This window comes from Xenopus tropicalis, chromosome 5, assembly GCF_000004195.4.
Source record: "Xenopus tropicalis strain Nigerian chromosome 5, UCB_Xtro_10.0, whole genome shotgun sequence".
NCBI lineage: Eukaryota > Metazoa > Chordata > Amphibia > Anura > Pipidae > Xenopus > Xenopus tropicalis.
In genome coordinates, this window is record NC_030681.2 from 75,407,846 (window position 1) to 75,424,922 (window position 17,077).

A 17,077-nucleotide genomic window follows, 5' to 3' on the forward strand; every position below is an offset into this window, starting at 1 on the left:
AATCTCAAAACATACGAAAAAGTCGCAAAATGTTCGTTTTCAAGTCGGAACTTTTCCAATTCGGGTCGGATTCGTGGGTTAGTAAATCAGCCCCTATGTGTACAATCTCCCTGATGAAAATTCTTGTGAGGAACTGAAACGTTGGATTAATAAACCACCATGTAAGGATATTTATTGTCAACCATTTCTTTCTTTCTCATTGCATGTGTATATATATATATATATATATATAGTCTTGTAAAGAATCGGCACTCACCAGTATCGGGGCAACGGCTGGGTGCTGACAAAAACAATGCATCAAACTCAACAGTAGAAAGCACTCACAGCTATAGCATCAATCAAGTCAGTGATTTATTTCAGCATACCATCTACGCGTTTCGATCACCACAGGATCGCCCTGATGACGATTGTATATATCAGGGGTGTCGAACTCAATCAGAGAAGGGGCCAAAATCTAAAATCCAGCCTAAATCGCGGGCCGAATGGTTTACTGAACAGTCATAAACTGACAACGTTAACCAGAAATGTGAATTTAAAATGAGTGGAACAATCTTTTCCTTAACAGTGCTGTTAACCAACTCACATGCTATCAAGTAAAACAGTAATATTGGAATGTACCTAAAATGCTCATTGTTTTGTTTTCTGGCTAGATGTCTGACACCGTTTTCCCCGGATCAATGAGTCAATGTTCGGTTTTATTTCTTGGGCTGTAGCAACCCGCAAAACAGCATGGAGGTTGTCATCGGTAATGCGTGATCTGTGCTTGTTTTTGTTCAGATTCATTATTGAAAACATCTGTTCACAAAGATAGGTGCTCCCGAACATGGATAGAATACGGGCAGCATGAAGTCGGAGCTCTGGCATTGAGTCAGGGGGCAGTAGAGGGTAGAAGTCCTCAATTTCAACATCCTGAAACCTTGATTTCAGGCCACTGTCAGACTGAAGCTCGATTATCTCCATCTGAATAGGGATGTAGCGAACCTCAAAAAAAAAGTTCGCGAACCTGTTCGCGAACTTCCGCCGAAAATTGCGAATATTCGCGAACTTTGCGAACCCCATAGACTTCAATGGGAAGGCGAACTTTAAAAAATAGAAAAGCCATTTCTGGCCAGAAAACTGATTTTAAAGTTGTTTAAAGGGTGCCACGACCTGGACAGTGACATGCAGGAGGGGGATCAAGGGCAAAAACCTCTGAAAAATTGACACACACGCCGTTTTTCGAAATGATCGGTAATTTTGCGACTTTTTCGTATTTTCCGGCGCTTTCGTACCGTTATCGTAAGTTTTGCGACTTTTTCGGAGCTTTCGTACCGTTATCGTAAGTTTTGCGACTTTTTCGGAGCTTTCGTAACGTTATCGTAAGTTTTGCGACTTTTTCGGATCATTCGTACCGTTATCGTAAGTTTTGCGACTTTTTCGGAGCTTTCGTAACGTTATCGTAAGTTTTGCGACTTTTTCGGATCATTCGTACCGTTATCGTAAGTTTTGCGACTTTTTCGGAGCATTCGTACCGTTATCGTAAGTTTTGCGATTTTTTCGTACCGTTATCGTAAGTTTTGCGATTTTTTCGTACCACTATCGTAAGTTTTGCGATTTTTTCGGAGCATTCGTACCGTTATCGTAAGTTTTGCGATTTTTTCGGTGCCGGCGAACCCAACTTGCGAACATCACGAAAAGTTCGCGAATTTGCGGACTTGCGAACACCCGATGTTCGCGCGAATTAGTTCGCCGGCGAACAGTTCGCTACATCTCTACATCTGAAGGTGATGGGGCACATTGTTGACATCAACTGTAAAAGGATTGGCAAAGATGTCAAAGCCTGAGTGCTGTGTTCTAAAGTCAGAGAAGCGCCGCTCAAATTCACTTAGTAAACGGCTAACTTTGGTAGCCAGCCGACTGCAAGGAAAAGTACCAGAAATAGTGGTTGAGATACTCAAACAAACGGGAAAGTGGGCAAGATTGTCCTGTTCCAGTTGGGACTTCCATAGTTGAAGTTTACGCTGGAATGCTGTGATCATGTCAGACAACTTCGTGATGACTTGTTTGCGTCCCTGCAGCTTCAGATTTAGTTGGGCGAGATGCTCGCATATGTCACACATCATAGCAAAATCACATAGCCAGGCGGGATCCGACAGTTCAGGCAAGGGCGTTCCTTTACTTTCCATGAAAAGAGCAATTTCTTCTCTGAGCTCAAAAAATCTTTTGAGGACTGCGCTCTTGCTCAGCCATCTTACTTCTGTGTGGTATGGCACGTCTCCATGCTCTGCACCCACCTCCTGTAAAAACTGCTGGAACTGGCGATGATTCAGGCCACGTGCCCTTATAAAGTTAATAGTTTTAATGACTGTGGTCATTATGTCATTCATGTCCAGAACTTTTCCACACATAGCCTCTTGGTGGATAATGCAATGATAAGTAATCAAGGGTGTGTGGCAGTGACTTTTTTGCATTCTTTCCTTCATTAGTCCAACCAAGCCTTTCTTTTCTCCGCACATTGAAGGTGCGCCATCAGTAGTTAGCCCCACCAACTTTTCCCAGGGTAATTTAAAATTATTTATAGATTTCTCCACAGCCTCAAATATATCTCTACCAGTCGTCGTCCCATGCATGGCAGATACATCCAAAAGTTCCTCAGTGACAGAGAGGTCGGTCTTCGTAGCACGTATAAAGATGGACAGCTGCGCTGTACCAGTGTTGTCTGTGCTTTCATCGATAGCAAGTGAAAAAGCGAGATAACTGCATGCCTGTTCGGCCAGCTGTGATGATAGATTTCCTGAGAGTTCTTGAACTCTGTCTGCAATGGTGTTTCTTGACAAACTGACATTTTGAAAACTCTGTATCTGGTCTGGGCATACTTGCTCACACACTTTTAGCATGCATTGCTTCAAAAAGGCACCCTCTGAAAAACACCTTGAAGTACGGGCAATTTCTTCAGCCACTATAAAGCTTGCTTTCACTGCAGCATCATTTTTTGCTGTAGCCTTTGTAAACATTTGCTGCTGTGATTGTAGTTTGCCTTTTAGTTCTTTAACAATTTTATGCTTTTCTTCCAAAGTATATTTGCCATACTTAACATTATGTTTTGTGTCAAAATGACGACGTATAATGTACTCTTTCATCACCGACACTGTCTCATAACACAATATACACACTGGTTTGCCCTCTCTAAGCACAAACATGTATTCATTTTCCCATTTGTCATTAAATTGTCTGCCTTCACCGTCAACTTTTCTTTTCCTGGACATTTTGGGATCAATATTGGCAGTAAAAGATGTAGTTTATTGGAAATCTGTGTTAGAAGGAAAAAGTTGAAAACTGCACAGGGATAGCTTGATTTGGCAGATGGAGTCAGTCAATAAATGCCTGGCTGGGTACAGATAGCAGATTCTGATTTTTATGCCTGCACTTTATGCCAGGAACTGGCAGCTTCTGCTGTGTACTTTTTAGCACACGCTCTCCTGTGTACTTTTTAGCACACGCTCTCCTGTGTACTTTTTAGCACACGCTCTCCTGTGTATTTTTTAGCACACCCTCTCCTGTGTACTTTTTAGCACACGCTCTCCTTTGTATTTTTTAGCACACCCTCTCCTGTGTATTTTTTAGCACACCCTCTCCTGTGTATTTTTTAGCACACCCTCTCCTGTGTACTTTTTAGCACACACTCTCCTTTGTATTTTTTAGCACACCCTCTCCTGTGTACTTTTTAGCACACGCTCTCCTGTGTATTTTTTAGCACACCCTCTCCTGTGTACTTTTTAGCACACACTCTCCTTTGTATTTTTTAGCACACCCTCTCCTGTGTACTTTTTAGCACACACTCTCCTTTGTATTTTTTAGCACACCCTCTCCTGTCTATTTTTTAGCACACCCTCTCCTGTGTACTTTTTAGCACACGCTCTCCTTTGTATTTTTTAGCACACCCTCTCCTGTGTACTTTTTAGCACACGCTCTCCTTTGTATTTTTTAGCACACCCTCTCCTGTGTACTTTTTAGCACACACTCTCCTTTGTATTTTTTAGCACACCCTCTCCTGTCTATTTTTTAGCACACCCTCTCCTGTGTACTTTTTAGCACACGCTCTCCTTTGTATTTTTTAGCACACCCTCTCCTGTGTACTTTTTAGCACACGCTCTCCTGTGTACTTTTTAGCACACGCTCTCCTGTGTATTTTTTAGCACACCCTCTCCTGTGTACTTTTTAGCACACACTCTCCTTTGTATTTTTTAGCACACCCTCTCCTGTGTACTTTTTAGCACACACTCTCCTTTGTATTTTTTAGCACACCCTCTCCTGTGTACTTTTTAGCACACGCTCTCCTGTGTATTTTTTAGCACACCTTCTCCTGTGTACTTTTTAGCACACACTCTCCTTTGTATTTTTTAGCACACCCTCTCCTGTGTACTTTTTAGCACACACTCTCCTTTGTATTTTTTAGCACACCTTCTCCTGTGTACTTTTTAGCACAAGCTGTGTACTTTTTAGCATACGGCCATACGCTCTCCTGTGTTTTTTTTAACACAACTCGCCTCCTGAATCTTTCCTGACTTGTGGCTTGTGATCCGTCCGTACTTGCTATCTATTTTAACACAACTCGCCTCCTGAATCTTTCCTGACTTGTGGCTTGTGATCCGTCCGTACTTGCTATCTATTACGCATGCGCATAGAATCTATGCGCATGCGTAATAGATAGCAAGTACGGCCGGCTATGCCATATAATGATTCTACTATGGCCGGCCGTACTTGCTATCTAATACGCATGCACATAGATTCTATGCGCATGCGTAATAGATTGCAAGTACGGCCGGCTATGCCATTGATGATTCTACTATGCCATAGCCGGACGTACTTGCTATCTAATACGCATGCGCATAGATTCTATGCGCATGCGTAATAGATAGCAAGTGCGGCCGGCGAGATCGGTGCGGGCCACATTGCAAGGCCTGGCGGGCCGGATTTGGCCCGCGGGCCTTGTGTCTGACACCTATGCTCTAAAACCATGACCAATAAGTAATATTAAAAAAATATAATGAAACTACTTCACCTGTAAATATGTGGTGTATAGAAATCAGACCCAACCTAAGTGTAAACTTAAATAAAGGCATACAGGTCATATTCCTTATGGATGCAATACAGTATGTGTATTAGTTGGGTCAAGCATAAGGTACTGTTTTATGATTACAGAGAAAAGGAAATTATTAGTATTAACATTTTAAATTATTTGATTAAATTTGAGTCTATGGGAGATGGCCTTTCTGTAATTTGGAGCTTTCTGAATAACAGATTACCAGATAATGGATCCCATACCTGTATATAAAACCCAAAGCCTTTACTTTTCAAGCTTTGGAAACTATTTTTTTTATCACATTGTTATTAATGTGTATATGTAACAACAGGCTGAATCAGTATTTTGCTTTATTGTGCTTTATTTATTTTCTACAGGAAAAATACAATTTAAGCTATAAAGCTCATGTTCGCAATGCAGATTGGCTTTATATTTTGCTTTACATTACTTTTCAGTTTTTTAATAAGGTCTTTCCACTCAAAATGTCTCAATACGTAGGAAGAGATTTAATAATAAATGTTACGCATTTCTAATCCAGTGTTGTATTTCTGAACTTTATTAGAGCTCTGACAAAGGAGGACATAGGAAAGTGAAATGTAATTTGTTTTACATTACTTAGTTAGAAGTGCCTTGCCTCAAAGTGTTCAATAATCCTATAAAACAAATATGTGCAGTTTTATAGGGCAGTTTGAAATAAGCTGTATAATACATTAAAACAAAAAGACTCTGATGAGTTGAGATTGGTTTCTTCACTGTTTTCATTTCTGCCTGGAAACTCCTGATACCATTCATGTAAAATTGGCCATCACACAAAGGTTTAAATGTTAAGTATGGCCATTTTTACTTTTAAGGTGATTGACTACAGCACTTGTGACCTCATTTACCTGCACATCACATACAGACCCACAATAAAAATATCATATTAAGCTAATTTTGTTGATTGTGCTGATTAACAATGTGTAACGTGTAGTTTTTCGCCAGGCATGGATTTGCTGCAAATCTCCGCATTTCACCTTTGGCGAATTGTTTTGCCAACGCAAAAATTTGCAGCAGAAAATTCCTCGAACGTCAAAAAAAGTAGCCGCAATTGCTTCCAAATGGGTGTGGTCACAAAAAAAAAAAAAAAAAAGACTTGTGACAAAATCAGTGATTTAATTATCCCCAACAGACAGTTAATGATTCTCTTAATGAATCTTACTCAAAACACTACATGCACCCCCTAATCCAAAGGAACAATCCCAATGCGCTATATCAGTCAACTGTCAACATAGTTTAACTTGGCGATATTCGAGTGTGACTGAACATCAGGGTAAATATTTTATCCATTGATTTCCGAAAAATAAATCTTCTGTTTATATGAGCATGAACGTAATACATTTTGGGGGTAAAATAATATTCACAATATATGATATATTATATTTCTTCAACTCTACTCTGGGAGGGGGGGGGGGAAACATGAGTGTTCAGAGTATAAATAATAACCACAAAATTAAGGTGCATCAGGGAAAATTAATTCATATATGGCATTCATTCTGCATTTACAAGGCACACACTTTTGCAATATATTTTTTTAAATACTAGTGGAAAATCTTTACAAATATAATTTACTTTGTTATTGCATTATACAACCTCTATTAGCATATACCATTTCCCATTTTTAAAGGGATTAGGTGCTAAAACAGCATTTAAAAAAAATGTGTGCCATTAAGAAACATAAGAAAATTAAACCTAAAAGAGGCTGAATGAACTTTAATTATATTTGAAAGGGGTCTTGAACTTAAATAACTAACTTTAGGCTTTCTCACTGATGAATTTCTTGAGACACAACATGACTATAATTCCAGATTTGTATTTGTTGTATCACAGGTGCCCTTCAAAGAACAAGCTGCTTCCCTAAATATTAACTTCTTTTTTGGTATTTCTAGTTTTCTTAGCATAAAATTGTTGTAATTGCTCTTGGATTTGTCGGCTTTGCAATAAAAAAGGGAATATTTATGTAAATCAAATGTTCTGGTCTGTTTGTTAATTTAATACTTAGAGCTTGATAATCTTTCTGTAAACTTAACTCTGCTTGAAGCCTTTGAAGATAAATTGTTGGAAGAGAAGCAGGAAAGGATTAATGTTTCTTTTGAGATTTGAGAACCTCGTTGAGCTTTGTCAGAGACTGTGATAAGATTTTGCCATCAGCAGGACCTCATGGGTATCGTGATTTGAATGGACATAAAAGCTGGGCTTTTATATTGAACTTTTCTTGTGTAGCTGAAGTTCTACAAAGATTCCTTTACTCTAAAATAAAATCCATAAATAACTTATTAGGGACTGAATTTGCCATGATATTGTTATATGCTTACACAGTCGCTCAAATCACGTACATGAGAATAGAATTTCTTACTAATAGACGTTTTACTCCTACTAATACTCAGATTTACTCATTTAAATAGGTACTCATTTAATTAACTCATTTCCACGAATGTCTTACATTTACTAAAAACCTGAACCCAAAAAGTCAGCGCGGGAAAAGTCACAGAAAAGACAAAAGATGCCCATTTTTTTTCAAAATTGTCGCACAAAAAACCAGCGTCAAATATTCGAAACCTCTAAAGTTTCAAAGCAAAAGAAGTATTCTCCAGTGAAGGAAAGGGACATCTGCCATTGACGTCTACATGATCTCAGCAAGTTCTAGCTGACATATTGGTGAATTCTGATTATTAGCCATTTCAACACATAGTAAATCTCGAATAAGGTTTTTTTTCCCCCCTGCAATTTTTAGTGCTAAACATCCGAATCAGAAAAATAAAACGAAAAAACGATTGTTAGTAAATGGCTCCCAAAGAGTATATACTTAACATTTTCATTGCAGTGGGTCAATGTTTGTGTTTTCTGATAGCTAAGCTCACCTGTACAGTGGTCAAAGAGGTGCCAATATGTCCTGTGTAACTGGTAGTGTGTGCCGTCCCCACTTAATATTTCTTCTGAAAAAAGGGATCTATTCTGTCTATACAAACTAACTACAATTCAGTGGCTGTTCAAACTACCTCTGAAGGAGCCATTAAATGCACAAGCATAACCAAGCAAATATGAACACAGATATACTAAACTCTTCAGCTGATAAGAGACTAAAATAGGGACCCCACCTAATTACCAAACTTATGACCATGTACAAATAGGTCACCAATCAGTGCCTAGAAACAACTTGTTTTCCCCTAATACATTTGGGAAGGATTTGTTCAGTTAATAACCTTAAAAAATACTTGGTGCTTCAGATATAATCCAATCCAATCCAAAGTGCATCAGTAGCGAATAACAATTTCATTAATAACACAGCAAAGCAACCATTAAGGTTAAGGTGAGAAGGGCTAAAATAAGCCTTTAATGGAGCCCCTCAAAATGCAAGACGTGCAATGTATTAAAACTTTCAAACTGATTAATGCATAAATATTATCAATACGTTCCTTCTAAACATAATTTTCTCATCTGCTGAAAGTACAGTGTCAAGAGCTGAGTACATATCTAGTAAATGCTTCAGGATTCTCCAATTCAGTCTTAAATATTCCCTTTACTCTTCATATATGAACCAAATCTACCAGTACTACTAGGCTTTGTGGGAATAACTAAAGTGATGAATCCTGGCTCTCTCTGCTAAAAATTGTTATTTTCCAAAGATTCTCGGCTCCTGTCTCCTGTTTGTTTTTTTTGTTTTCGAATTTTCTGTCAAAAAACACAACTTTTTGCCATTTATTATGCAACACCCCCCCCCCCAAAAAAATACATTACCTTAAATACATTAATTACATTACATTAGGTTTCATGTCCTGGAAGATCTTCTTTTGGTTTGTGGTATAAGAGGTTTTCTGGGTTTTTTGGACATTCCATTTGCTGAAAACTGCACGCATTTTCCCGCATTTTTTTGTTCTCACTTTTTTTTTTTTTTTTTTTTAAAGGCTGTTTTAATAAAATACTAGACAGTCATGGTTTTAGTGGAAATGTTTTTATTCGTGGTTTCAAAATATAAAAACCTCAAAAATTATAATGTTGATAAATAGGCCCTTCATGTTCAGCTTTACTGCTGGGACACTGAAGTGACTGATTTTTTACCATATATTGTTTTCAGTATAATTTTTTTATATTTTTCTGCTATTTTTACCCACTCTCACTCCCTATCTTAGAATCCACTCTAGAAATATTTATGTATCTAGAGGTATCTCTGTACACTGTAACTCCAGCACCACCACTTATATCTCTGGCTCTTTCAATTCTATACGCTTTTCAGTTCAATACCATGTTATCATGATTAATATGCTAAAACATGCTTGAAAATAAATGCACAAGTTTACTGATGAACTGTTAGTTTGCAGTCAATTTGCAACAATAAATAATTGATTAATAATTTATTAAATTATTGATTATTAATTCCTACTTGCCACTGACCGAAACCACACCAAAGTCTTGGCAACTCAGCCCTGGTAGTTTTATATTGCATAGCTGTGGTTTTAAATTAAAAGTAAAGATCAGGCTTTTTAAATCAGCATCACAGGTCAAAATGTAACATTTTAATAACTTGTGACTATTTTCTTTTCATCTACATCTAAATGCCCACTAATTATAATATGATATCTGCATTCCGTAATAAATGTAAATATGCTAAATAAAATACAGTAGAACACCCATTTTATGTTTTTCAAGGGACCAGAAAAAAATTGTGTAAAATCAGGGAAATGCATTATGTATTATATATTGCAGGGGCCACAAAAATGATTAAGGTTCCACTGTATGCATTTTTTTATATTTAATATGGGCCATACTTTGATCTGACCCAGCCACCAAACACTCCCAAGTAGTTTGTAAACTTGTTATAACAGGGAAGAAAGACACTAAAGTCTTCTTCAAAGAGGTCACAACTGCAAAGTACCAATTTGAGTCTGCAAGGTAGCACAAGGGTAGTTATTCAAACCTCTGAATATTCATGACACATCATAAAACGAATGATAAACATAAAAGATGATGTGTGCGTTTGGCTAATCTGCTCTTATTTGTTCCGAAGAGCTGTAGTAATTGCCTGGGTTGTAAATTAAACATCTGGTGTGGGAATAAACGAAAATATAACTGTGCTTATTCAAATAAAATGTATTCACCAAGGTTCAATAAATAGTTTTATATGGTTATATAGATTTCATTTTACCTGAATTGTGCTCGGAAGCAAATCATTAGAATTAGTTGCGAATATGTCTTTTTTTCAAATAAAAAATACCATGCCTGGACTTTGATCAATTCCACATGTTGCTTGGATAAGATACACAAAATTTATGGGCTATAAGCATGCTTCCAATTCAGAGATGCTTAAGAAAGGAAATATGAGAATATTCTTCATCCCCTAATATAAAGAGGAAAACTGCAGGATTGAGACTCAGCATTTAACAGGGTTTGACTTCCAGGGCTTTTAGCATGTCTTTGACTTTCTGAGTGTCAGTAAATACCAAATACTTGTCTGATATGTGATTCACAGAGTGTGACAATTAAAGTGGATTAAATCTTCCATAATAGCTTTTTTCTACCCAGATAATGCTGGGCTACATATTGCTGCATACTCCAATGTAATAGCAAGAATTAAATCAAGAATTGATTCTTAAAATAACATTGCTTCCCCCAGAGCCAGCAGTCAACTGATTGTCTAATGAAAGCCTACCTTTTCTTATTAAACAAATTTCCCTGTTCATTAATAATGAAGTCATACCTGTAGGCAGTAGGCACATTTTTTTCTAGGAAAGAACACCTTAACAACACAGGGAGGCCAATTTATCAATATCTACTCTCTCTCTAAAACTCTAATGCAGGTCATTTACATTCTACTCATCAGTTTCAATGGGTCATGAAGTTTTTTTCAGGTTTTTGCTCTTAATAAACAATAAACATTAAACTTCTGGAAATCTTAATTAGAATTTGTAAATTTAAGCCCCCAAAAAATTGAATCTCAGCAAAAATGTAAGTTTACCAAATATACACCTGATGCTTTATTAGTGTAATATTGAAATCCAATACTGCATAGTAATCTGCACTAGATAACAATGAGATGAGAAATGTAGCATTAGCAGTGGGGATTTACAGTAAAAAAATACCATATCTGTAGTTTGAAGATCTAAGGGGACACAATGGCATAATTCTATGGAACATTTCCATCCACAATTACAGAAAAAGCTTAAAAAATAATAAAACAATGCTTCATGTCTGGTCCAGTATGAGGATTGTGTACTGTATCTCCTGCTGGGGACTTGGAATTTGCCGCAATGGGTAGCTGTACCTGTACCTAAGCATTGTATTATAACATTTTTACAGATTTAAACTGGTTAAGCTGTTATCTTAAACACAAATGTTTGTGCAGTTAAATTCTGCACTATGTGTGCCACTTTGTACAGTGCATGGTTAAGTATTGAGGGCAGTTAGATAGAGACTGCAGAAAAGATGAGTGCAATTCTATGCAACCTTGATACTTAATTTTTTTTTAATTATTTGTTTTTAGAATACTAAGGATGCTAATGGGATGGAATGGGATGTTTTGTTATTATAGAGAAATTTGATCTGCTTAATTCCAGACAGTACCCACTGTTGTAATTATGGCCTTTGTTGGAAGTAAAACATGAGGTGTTTACCCATTATTGGGTTGTGAGGTGATTGTACATTATCAGGGACCACAACCCAGGTTCTTTTTTAAACTCTTAAAGTGGAGCTTTAGCACAAATTAACCTTAATCATACTTCATTCTCCCCCTCTCAGCATCTGACTGCAGCCCCTCTTCATGTTGGAGATGGGAGTGGAATTTTGATTGACAGTTAGGTCTAATATAGCTTTTGGGGGACTCCTTTAACCTAGAAAATGTATTATAGCTCCCTTTTTTAAAATCCCCATAAATGCAGTCTTGTTATTTTTGTTACTTTATGCTTGAATCAGTTATGTGAGTCAGTTCTAATACATATGCTAGGAAAGGGAGTCCCCCAAAAGATATATTAGATCTGCCATTCAAAATAAGACTCTGCATCCCTGCGTGATGAGATAGAGAGGAGTAATTGATTATTTCAAAATCAGTACAGAATGTTTACTTTATTATATTTTGAAAGTTTCATATTTCAGTATAATGAAGCGTATATTATATGTTCATTTTCCCATTTAATACACTGTGCACCAAAAAGAGCCAATAAGATATGTAGACAGGAAGTTTAAAAGCTTTTTAAATAAAGCCAATGATCCATAAGCTATCATAAAGATAGTTTCCATAGCAAATGTAACTTTTGTAATTAAAGTTCCAACATTACCAAAAGAATTAATATATCAGTGGGAGTGGCAATTTACAGACTCTTCTTTTAAACCCATATATATGTCACAGCCTACATGGGTTACGCTAATTGGTGAGTAAAACACACCAGTTTGGTTTCACAAAATAGAGCCGCGTTACAAATTGCATCTGGTGGAGCTCTGGCTCCTTGACTTTCCACTTCTCGTCGCTGTTGAGCAAGGGGGTACTGGTTCCATAGCTCCTATCTGTAGCAGCTAATCCACATATTCCTGAAATATATCTATTGCCCCTTGAACTTTAGCCTTCCTATACAATCTCTAGGACCCAAGAGTCCTCTCAATGTTGAAGTCAGTGCAACAGCGGGTCTGCATGAAGTCCCTGCTGAAACGGATGAAAGGATTTCTTTAGATGAAACTCCATCCTTTTTTCCATTGGATCTTGGAATATGACTGCGTCATCCACCGGCAACGTTGTTACACAAGCCAGCCGTGCCACTGCTGAATCCACCTTAGGCGGGTTGTCCCACAGCTTAGCCTGAGCCTCCTCTATTGGGTATTTCTTAGAAAATTTCCCTTGAACAATGACTTTTTTCTCAGTCTTCCTCCACTCCGAATTAATCAATTCCTTAATGTAACAGGAAAGGTTGATGGACGTCTCTTAATCGAAGGAAATAACTTATCTGCTGAGGAACTCCTTGGTTGCTCTTCTGTCAGACTCAATGCCTTTCTTACTGCCTTAATTAAGCCATCCATTGTTGCCAAATCAAGGCCAGATTCCTCATCAGAGAGGACTTCTCCTTCCTCCGTAAATCTGACCAGGATCATATCATTCTTCCTCTGATACCTCCGAAAGGGAGTCATAGAGCACCTCTCTTGTCCTCTTAGCCCTTCTGGCAGAAGTTCCCGTGACTGCTGAAATACACCTGACTTCCAGGCTGCACACCCTTTCGCCTTCACATCCCAAAGCCTGCGGTCTACCGAGGAGCCGCCCTCAACCACTGCTTAGCCAAAGCTTTCAGCCAATAGAAGAAGCTGTAGGCTGGGATTATGACCCAGCCTATAGAGCTTTCTCCACTGTGATCCCTCACTCAGTATTTTGCGAAACCCAAATTACTATGAAAAAAAACTGTTCACAATGTGCATATATTTTCCATGACTTTATTTAATTTATCATATATTCTTTCATATGTACTTTTATATGAAGTATGGTTTGGTTTACGTTTTGGAATTTACAATATATTTTTAATGTATATGTTTTTATCACATGATGTCTGCTGAATTGTACTCTAGTGGGGGTAAAGACTAAATAAAGGAGAAACCGAAATACTTTGATAGTATATACCCTTTGCCTGTTTTTTGTTGTATCATTGTAGCTCTAATACAGTTTTCCTCTTTTTAAGAGGTTTCATAGTTTGCACTTTTATTTTAATCTCCCTTTTTCCTCCTGTACAACATGATTTATGTTGTTGTGATGCACAAAAGAGGGAAAGATTGCTTATAAATATGAGCTTTATATTAAATTGGCTCAGTCTCTTATTTCATTAGGCAAAGCTTTGTTCTGTTTTTCAATACACTAGTGTCAACCAAATATATTTTAGAAGAGATTCTGTAAGAAGGTCAATATACAGTAAATAAAATTCCATTGACATCCCTCAGCAAGAGGGTGATGCATGGACATAATCAACATGCCATGCTATGGAAGCTGGCCAATGTAATATAGCATTAAGCCAGGAGGCATGACAGGAAAATTACCCAAGCAGATTAAGATAATTTAATCTGGTTTCCACTAAATGAATCCAGGTTTAAAGGTGTCTCATACAGTGAGGGGAAATCTGAGAAGGGTTCAGCATAGCTTCGGGCCATTAATATGTGCGGAGATTCAGAATCGAAATGTTATTGTAAACTGATAAATGTGTTTGTCTTCCAGCAGCAAGTAAGCTTTTCATGAGCCTTATAAATGTAAATACTGAAGTTTGCTTACTTGGCTGCCCACTATTTTACAAGCATTCATTAGAAATATCTTCTTTATATATTAACCATGAGTGATCTTTAGTACATAATTTAGTCAGTAAGTACTTTGTATTTCTGTTACAAATGCAGTATGGGTATTCAGATTTATACATAAATATGTGTATACATTTTAATAAATGGTTGCTGTTATGATGAAAATACTCAATTGTACTCATCTGTATTCTTTCAATACCATGTGTGCAGTATATGTGCTGCATCTATGTTTTGCAGAGCTTATTCTGTTCAAGGTCTGCAGCTGCTGGCTGCTATGTGCGCTGTCAAAAATTACAATATGCATCGCAATGGTACAAAAAGACACCCACTGACTTCAATGCTAGTGATGAGTGACATTTTTCGCCATGCATGGATTCGACGCAAATTTCCACATTTCGCCATCTGCGTTTTTCTTTGAGAAAAGGCGCAAAAAATTGCTGCAGAAAAAATTTGGCATGCGAGAAAAAAAAGTCTGACATGTCAAAAAAAATTGTCATGAACGCCATTTTTCATGTTTCTCAAATTTTTGCTCATTACTATTGTAAGTGAGATCAGACATACAGTCCTTTAGGTGAATAAAGTCCATTTATCATGTACAGTGACAACTCTGGTATCAAGCAGGAACATAAGCAAAACCAGGGTCGGACTGGGGGGGTGCAGGGCCCACCGGGGCTCCCGCCCCAGGGGCCCTGCAGGTGCCCCAGCCGCGTCCCCTAACCCCCCCCCCAGGGGCCCCCCTAACCCTCCCGCAGGGCCCCCGCCTGACGTCCTCCCTGAGCGCATATAAATTGAACGCGTCGGGGAGGAACAGTCAGTAGGGGGAGCGCCGGCAAAGGTCGGACTGGGCGCTGGGGCCCACCGGGATTTTTCCCGGTGTCCCGGCGGCCCAGTCCGACCCTGAGCAAAACAAAAGGAAACAAAACCCTTGCAACACTTGGGCTCTAACTACTTCCCTCTCTATTACCAGCCCCCTACTGGGATTACCGGCTAAACCAAAACATGTACAGTACAACTCCACAGAGTCACAGTACCTTGGGAAGGCCCCTTTGTTTGAGAGAAAACACTCCAAGCTACTTCAGGCAGGCACAGACCCTCACACACCAGTTTCAGTCCTCAGTCTGAGACATCCACTCTCTCTGACTGCAGGCATAGCTAGCCTGCTAATTATTCCCCAGGTGAGACTCCCTTGGGGAATTAACCCACTCAGCACCCACTATACATAAGGGAGTAGAAGATGAACCTAGGGGAAATATATCTCCCTTCCACCTATTTTCCTGTTACCAGTTCACACTATTCAGTGCATTTGGTTTTAAAAAAAAAATCAACTGATTTTAATGCATTTGGCACACAAAAATGATGCGAAAAATAATGCAGCAAAAAAAGCTTATTCACTTCAATGCAATTTGGTAAAAGGTTGTCAAAAATTTGCCATTTTGCAAATGTTTCCATTGTTTCACAATTCTTTTGGCAGAGCAAAGCAGTTTAGGAAGCCCTGAAGCTATAAGTGCAGGGGCTGCATGACAAGGGATCCGAATGACCAGCAGCCAGATTACACTGGTTTATGTTTAAAGATTGGAAAAATCAGATGCAGCTGTGATTGGGTGAGAAGCAATAAGTTAAGGACGGGGAAAGCTGGACCAGGGGGTGGAGAAGGATAGGGATGTGATGTCACAAAAGAAGGAGTTCACTTCCTATCTTCTGAACAGGTAGAAACATCCCACCCACCATCCCCTCTTTTTTGCATATTTTGTAAAATGCCAGGATATTTTCTTCTTTATGCTCATATTATCTATTAATAACAGAATGTGAATGTTTTCCTATATATTGTGGTTTCTGTAACACTATACAGTATGAATGTGAGAGTCTGCATGGTATTATTTATGTTAAATAAAAGTCAAATCCTTGATCCAGGGAATTTTCCGATCGCCAGGTGGGGTCAGGAAGGAATTTTTTCCCTCTTGAGGCATAATTGGCACAGGCTTCAGGCTGGGTTTTTTTGCCTTCCTCTGGACCAAAACAGTGGATATATGTTAATGTATTTTAAGTTGTTTCTGTCACAGCAGCGGTAGGACCTTGCCAGAGTACTCTCTTATCTCTTATGGAATTTTGGCTTTGAATATTGCCTTGGGGTGAGGCTGGCAAGGTCCTATTTTTTGATAAAATGTAAATAAATGCTGTGGTCTCTTTTTACCCATTTCTGGCTCCTGGTGTTTTATTAATGTATGTAACAATGGGGTTCAGAGGGATGGCTGAAGGCGAAGGGAAATTGAGGAGTCCCCTTGTCATGCTCATCACTACCTATAACTTATTTTTTAGTTAACTTGAAAGAACCTATAGGCTCACTCTTCACAGTTTTATTACTACCCAATCTTGTAAAACTTAGAGACCCATTTATCAACATTCTCATTTTTGAGGGTTTAGAGGGTTTTAAAACCACGACTAAACTAATTTCCACAAATGTCTAGTTATTTATTAAAAGATTCAAATTGAAAAAGCAGGAACGAATAAAAGATGCAGAAAAAAGTGAAAACAGCAATATTTTTGTATTGTCGCACAAATGCCAGCGTCAAAAAAAGCCAAAAACATCTTTCTTTGTTTTGTTTTAGATCTTTCAGTTGTAAAAAGGACACATGCCATTTGCCACAAACAAATATGAATCGTGAAAAAAAAATTGAACGTTAGTAAATGTCCCCCTTAGTGAGGGGTCTATTCACTAACAGTTGCTGA

General features: G+C 38.1%; 1 protein-coding gene across 1 annotated transcript; it reads right to left on the reverse strand.

Annotated features, from left to right (window-relative positions):
* Positions 1-475: 475 nt before the first annotated feature.
* LOC105947407 (general transcription factor II-I repeat domain-containing protein 2A-like) lies at positions 476-3,492 on the reverse strand. The gene is made up of 2 exons (XM_012963567.3): positions 1,785-3,492; positions 476-981 (listed from the first exon to the last, which is right to left on the reverse strand). Exons 1-2 carry the CDS (start codon positions 3,243-3,245, stop codon positions 628-630), a joined length of 1,815 nt encoding a protein of 604 aa, XP_012819021.1. The 5' UTR covers positions 3,246-3,492; the 3' UTR covers positions 476-627.
* Between the last annotated feature and the right edge of the window lie 13,585 nt (positions 3,493-17,077).

Excerpts from the sequence above, each read along its gene's own strand:
- LOC105947407 (XM_012963567.3), bottom strand. The coding sequence starts at position 3,245 with ATGTCCAGGAAAAGAAAAGTTGACGGTGAAGGCAGACAATTTAATGAC. Across the intron at positions 982-1,784 it reads CCAATCCTTTTACAGTTGAT|GTTCGCTACATCCCTATTCA; the intron begins GTCAACAATGTG and ends TTTTTTTTTGAG.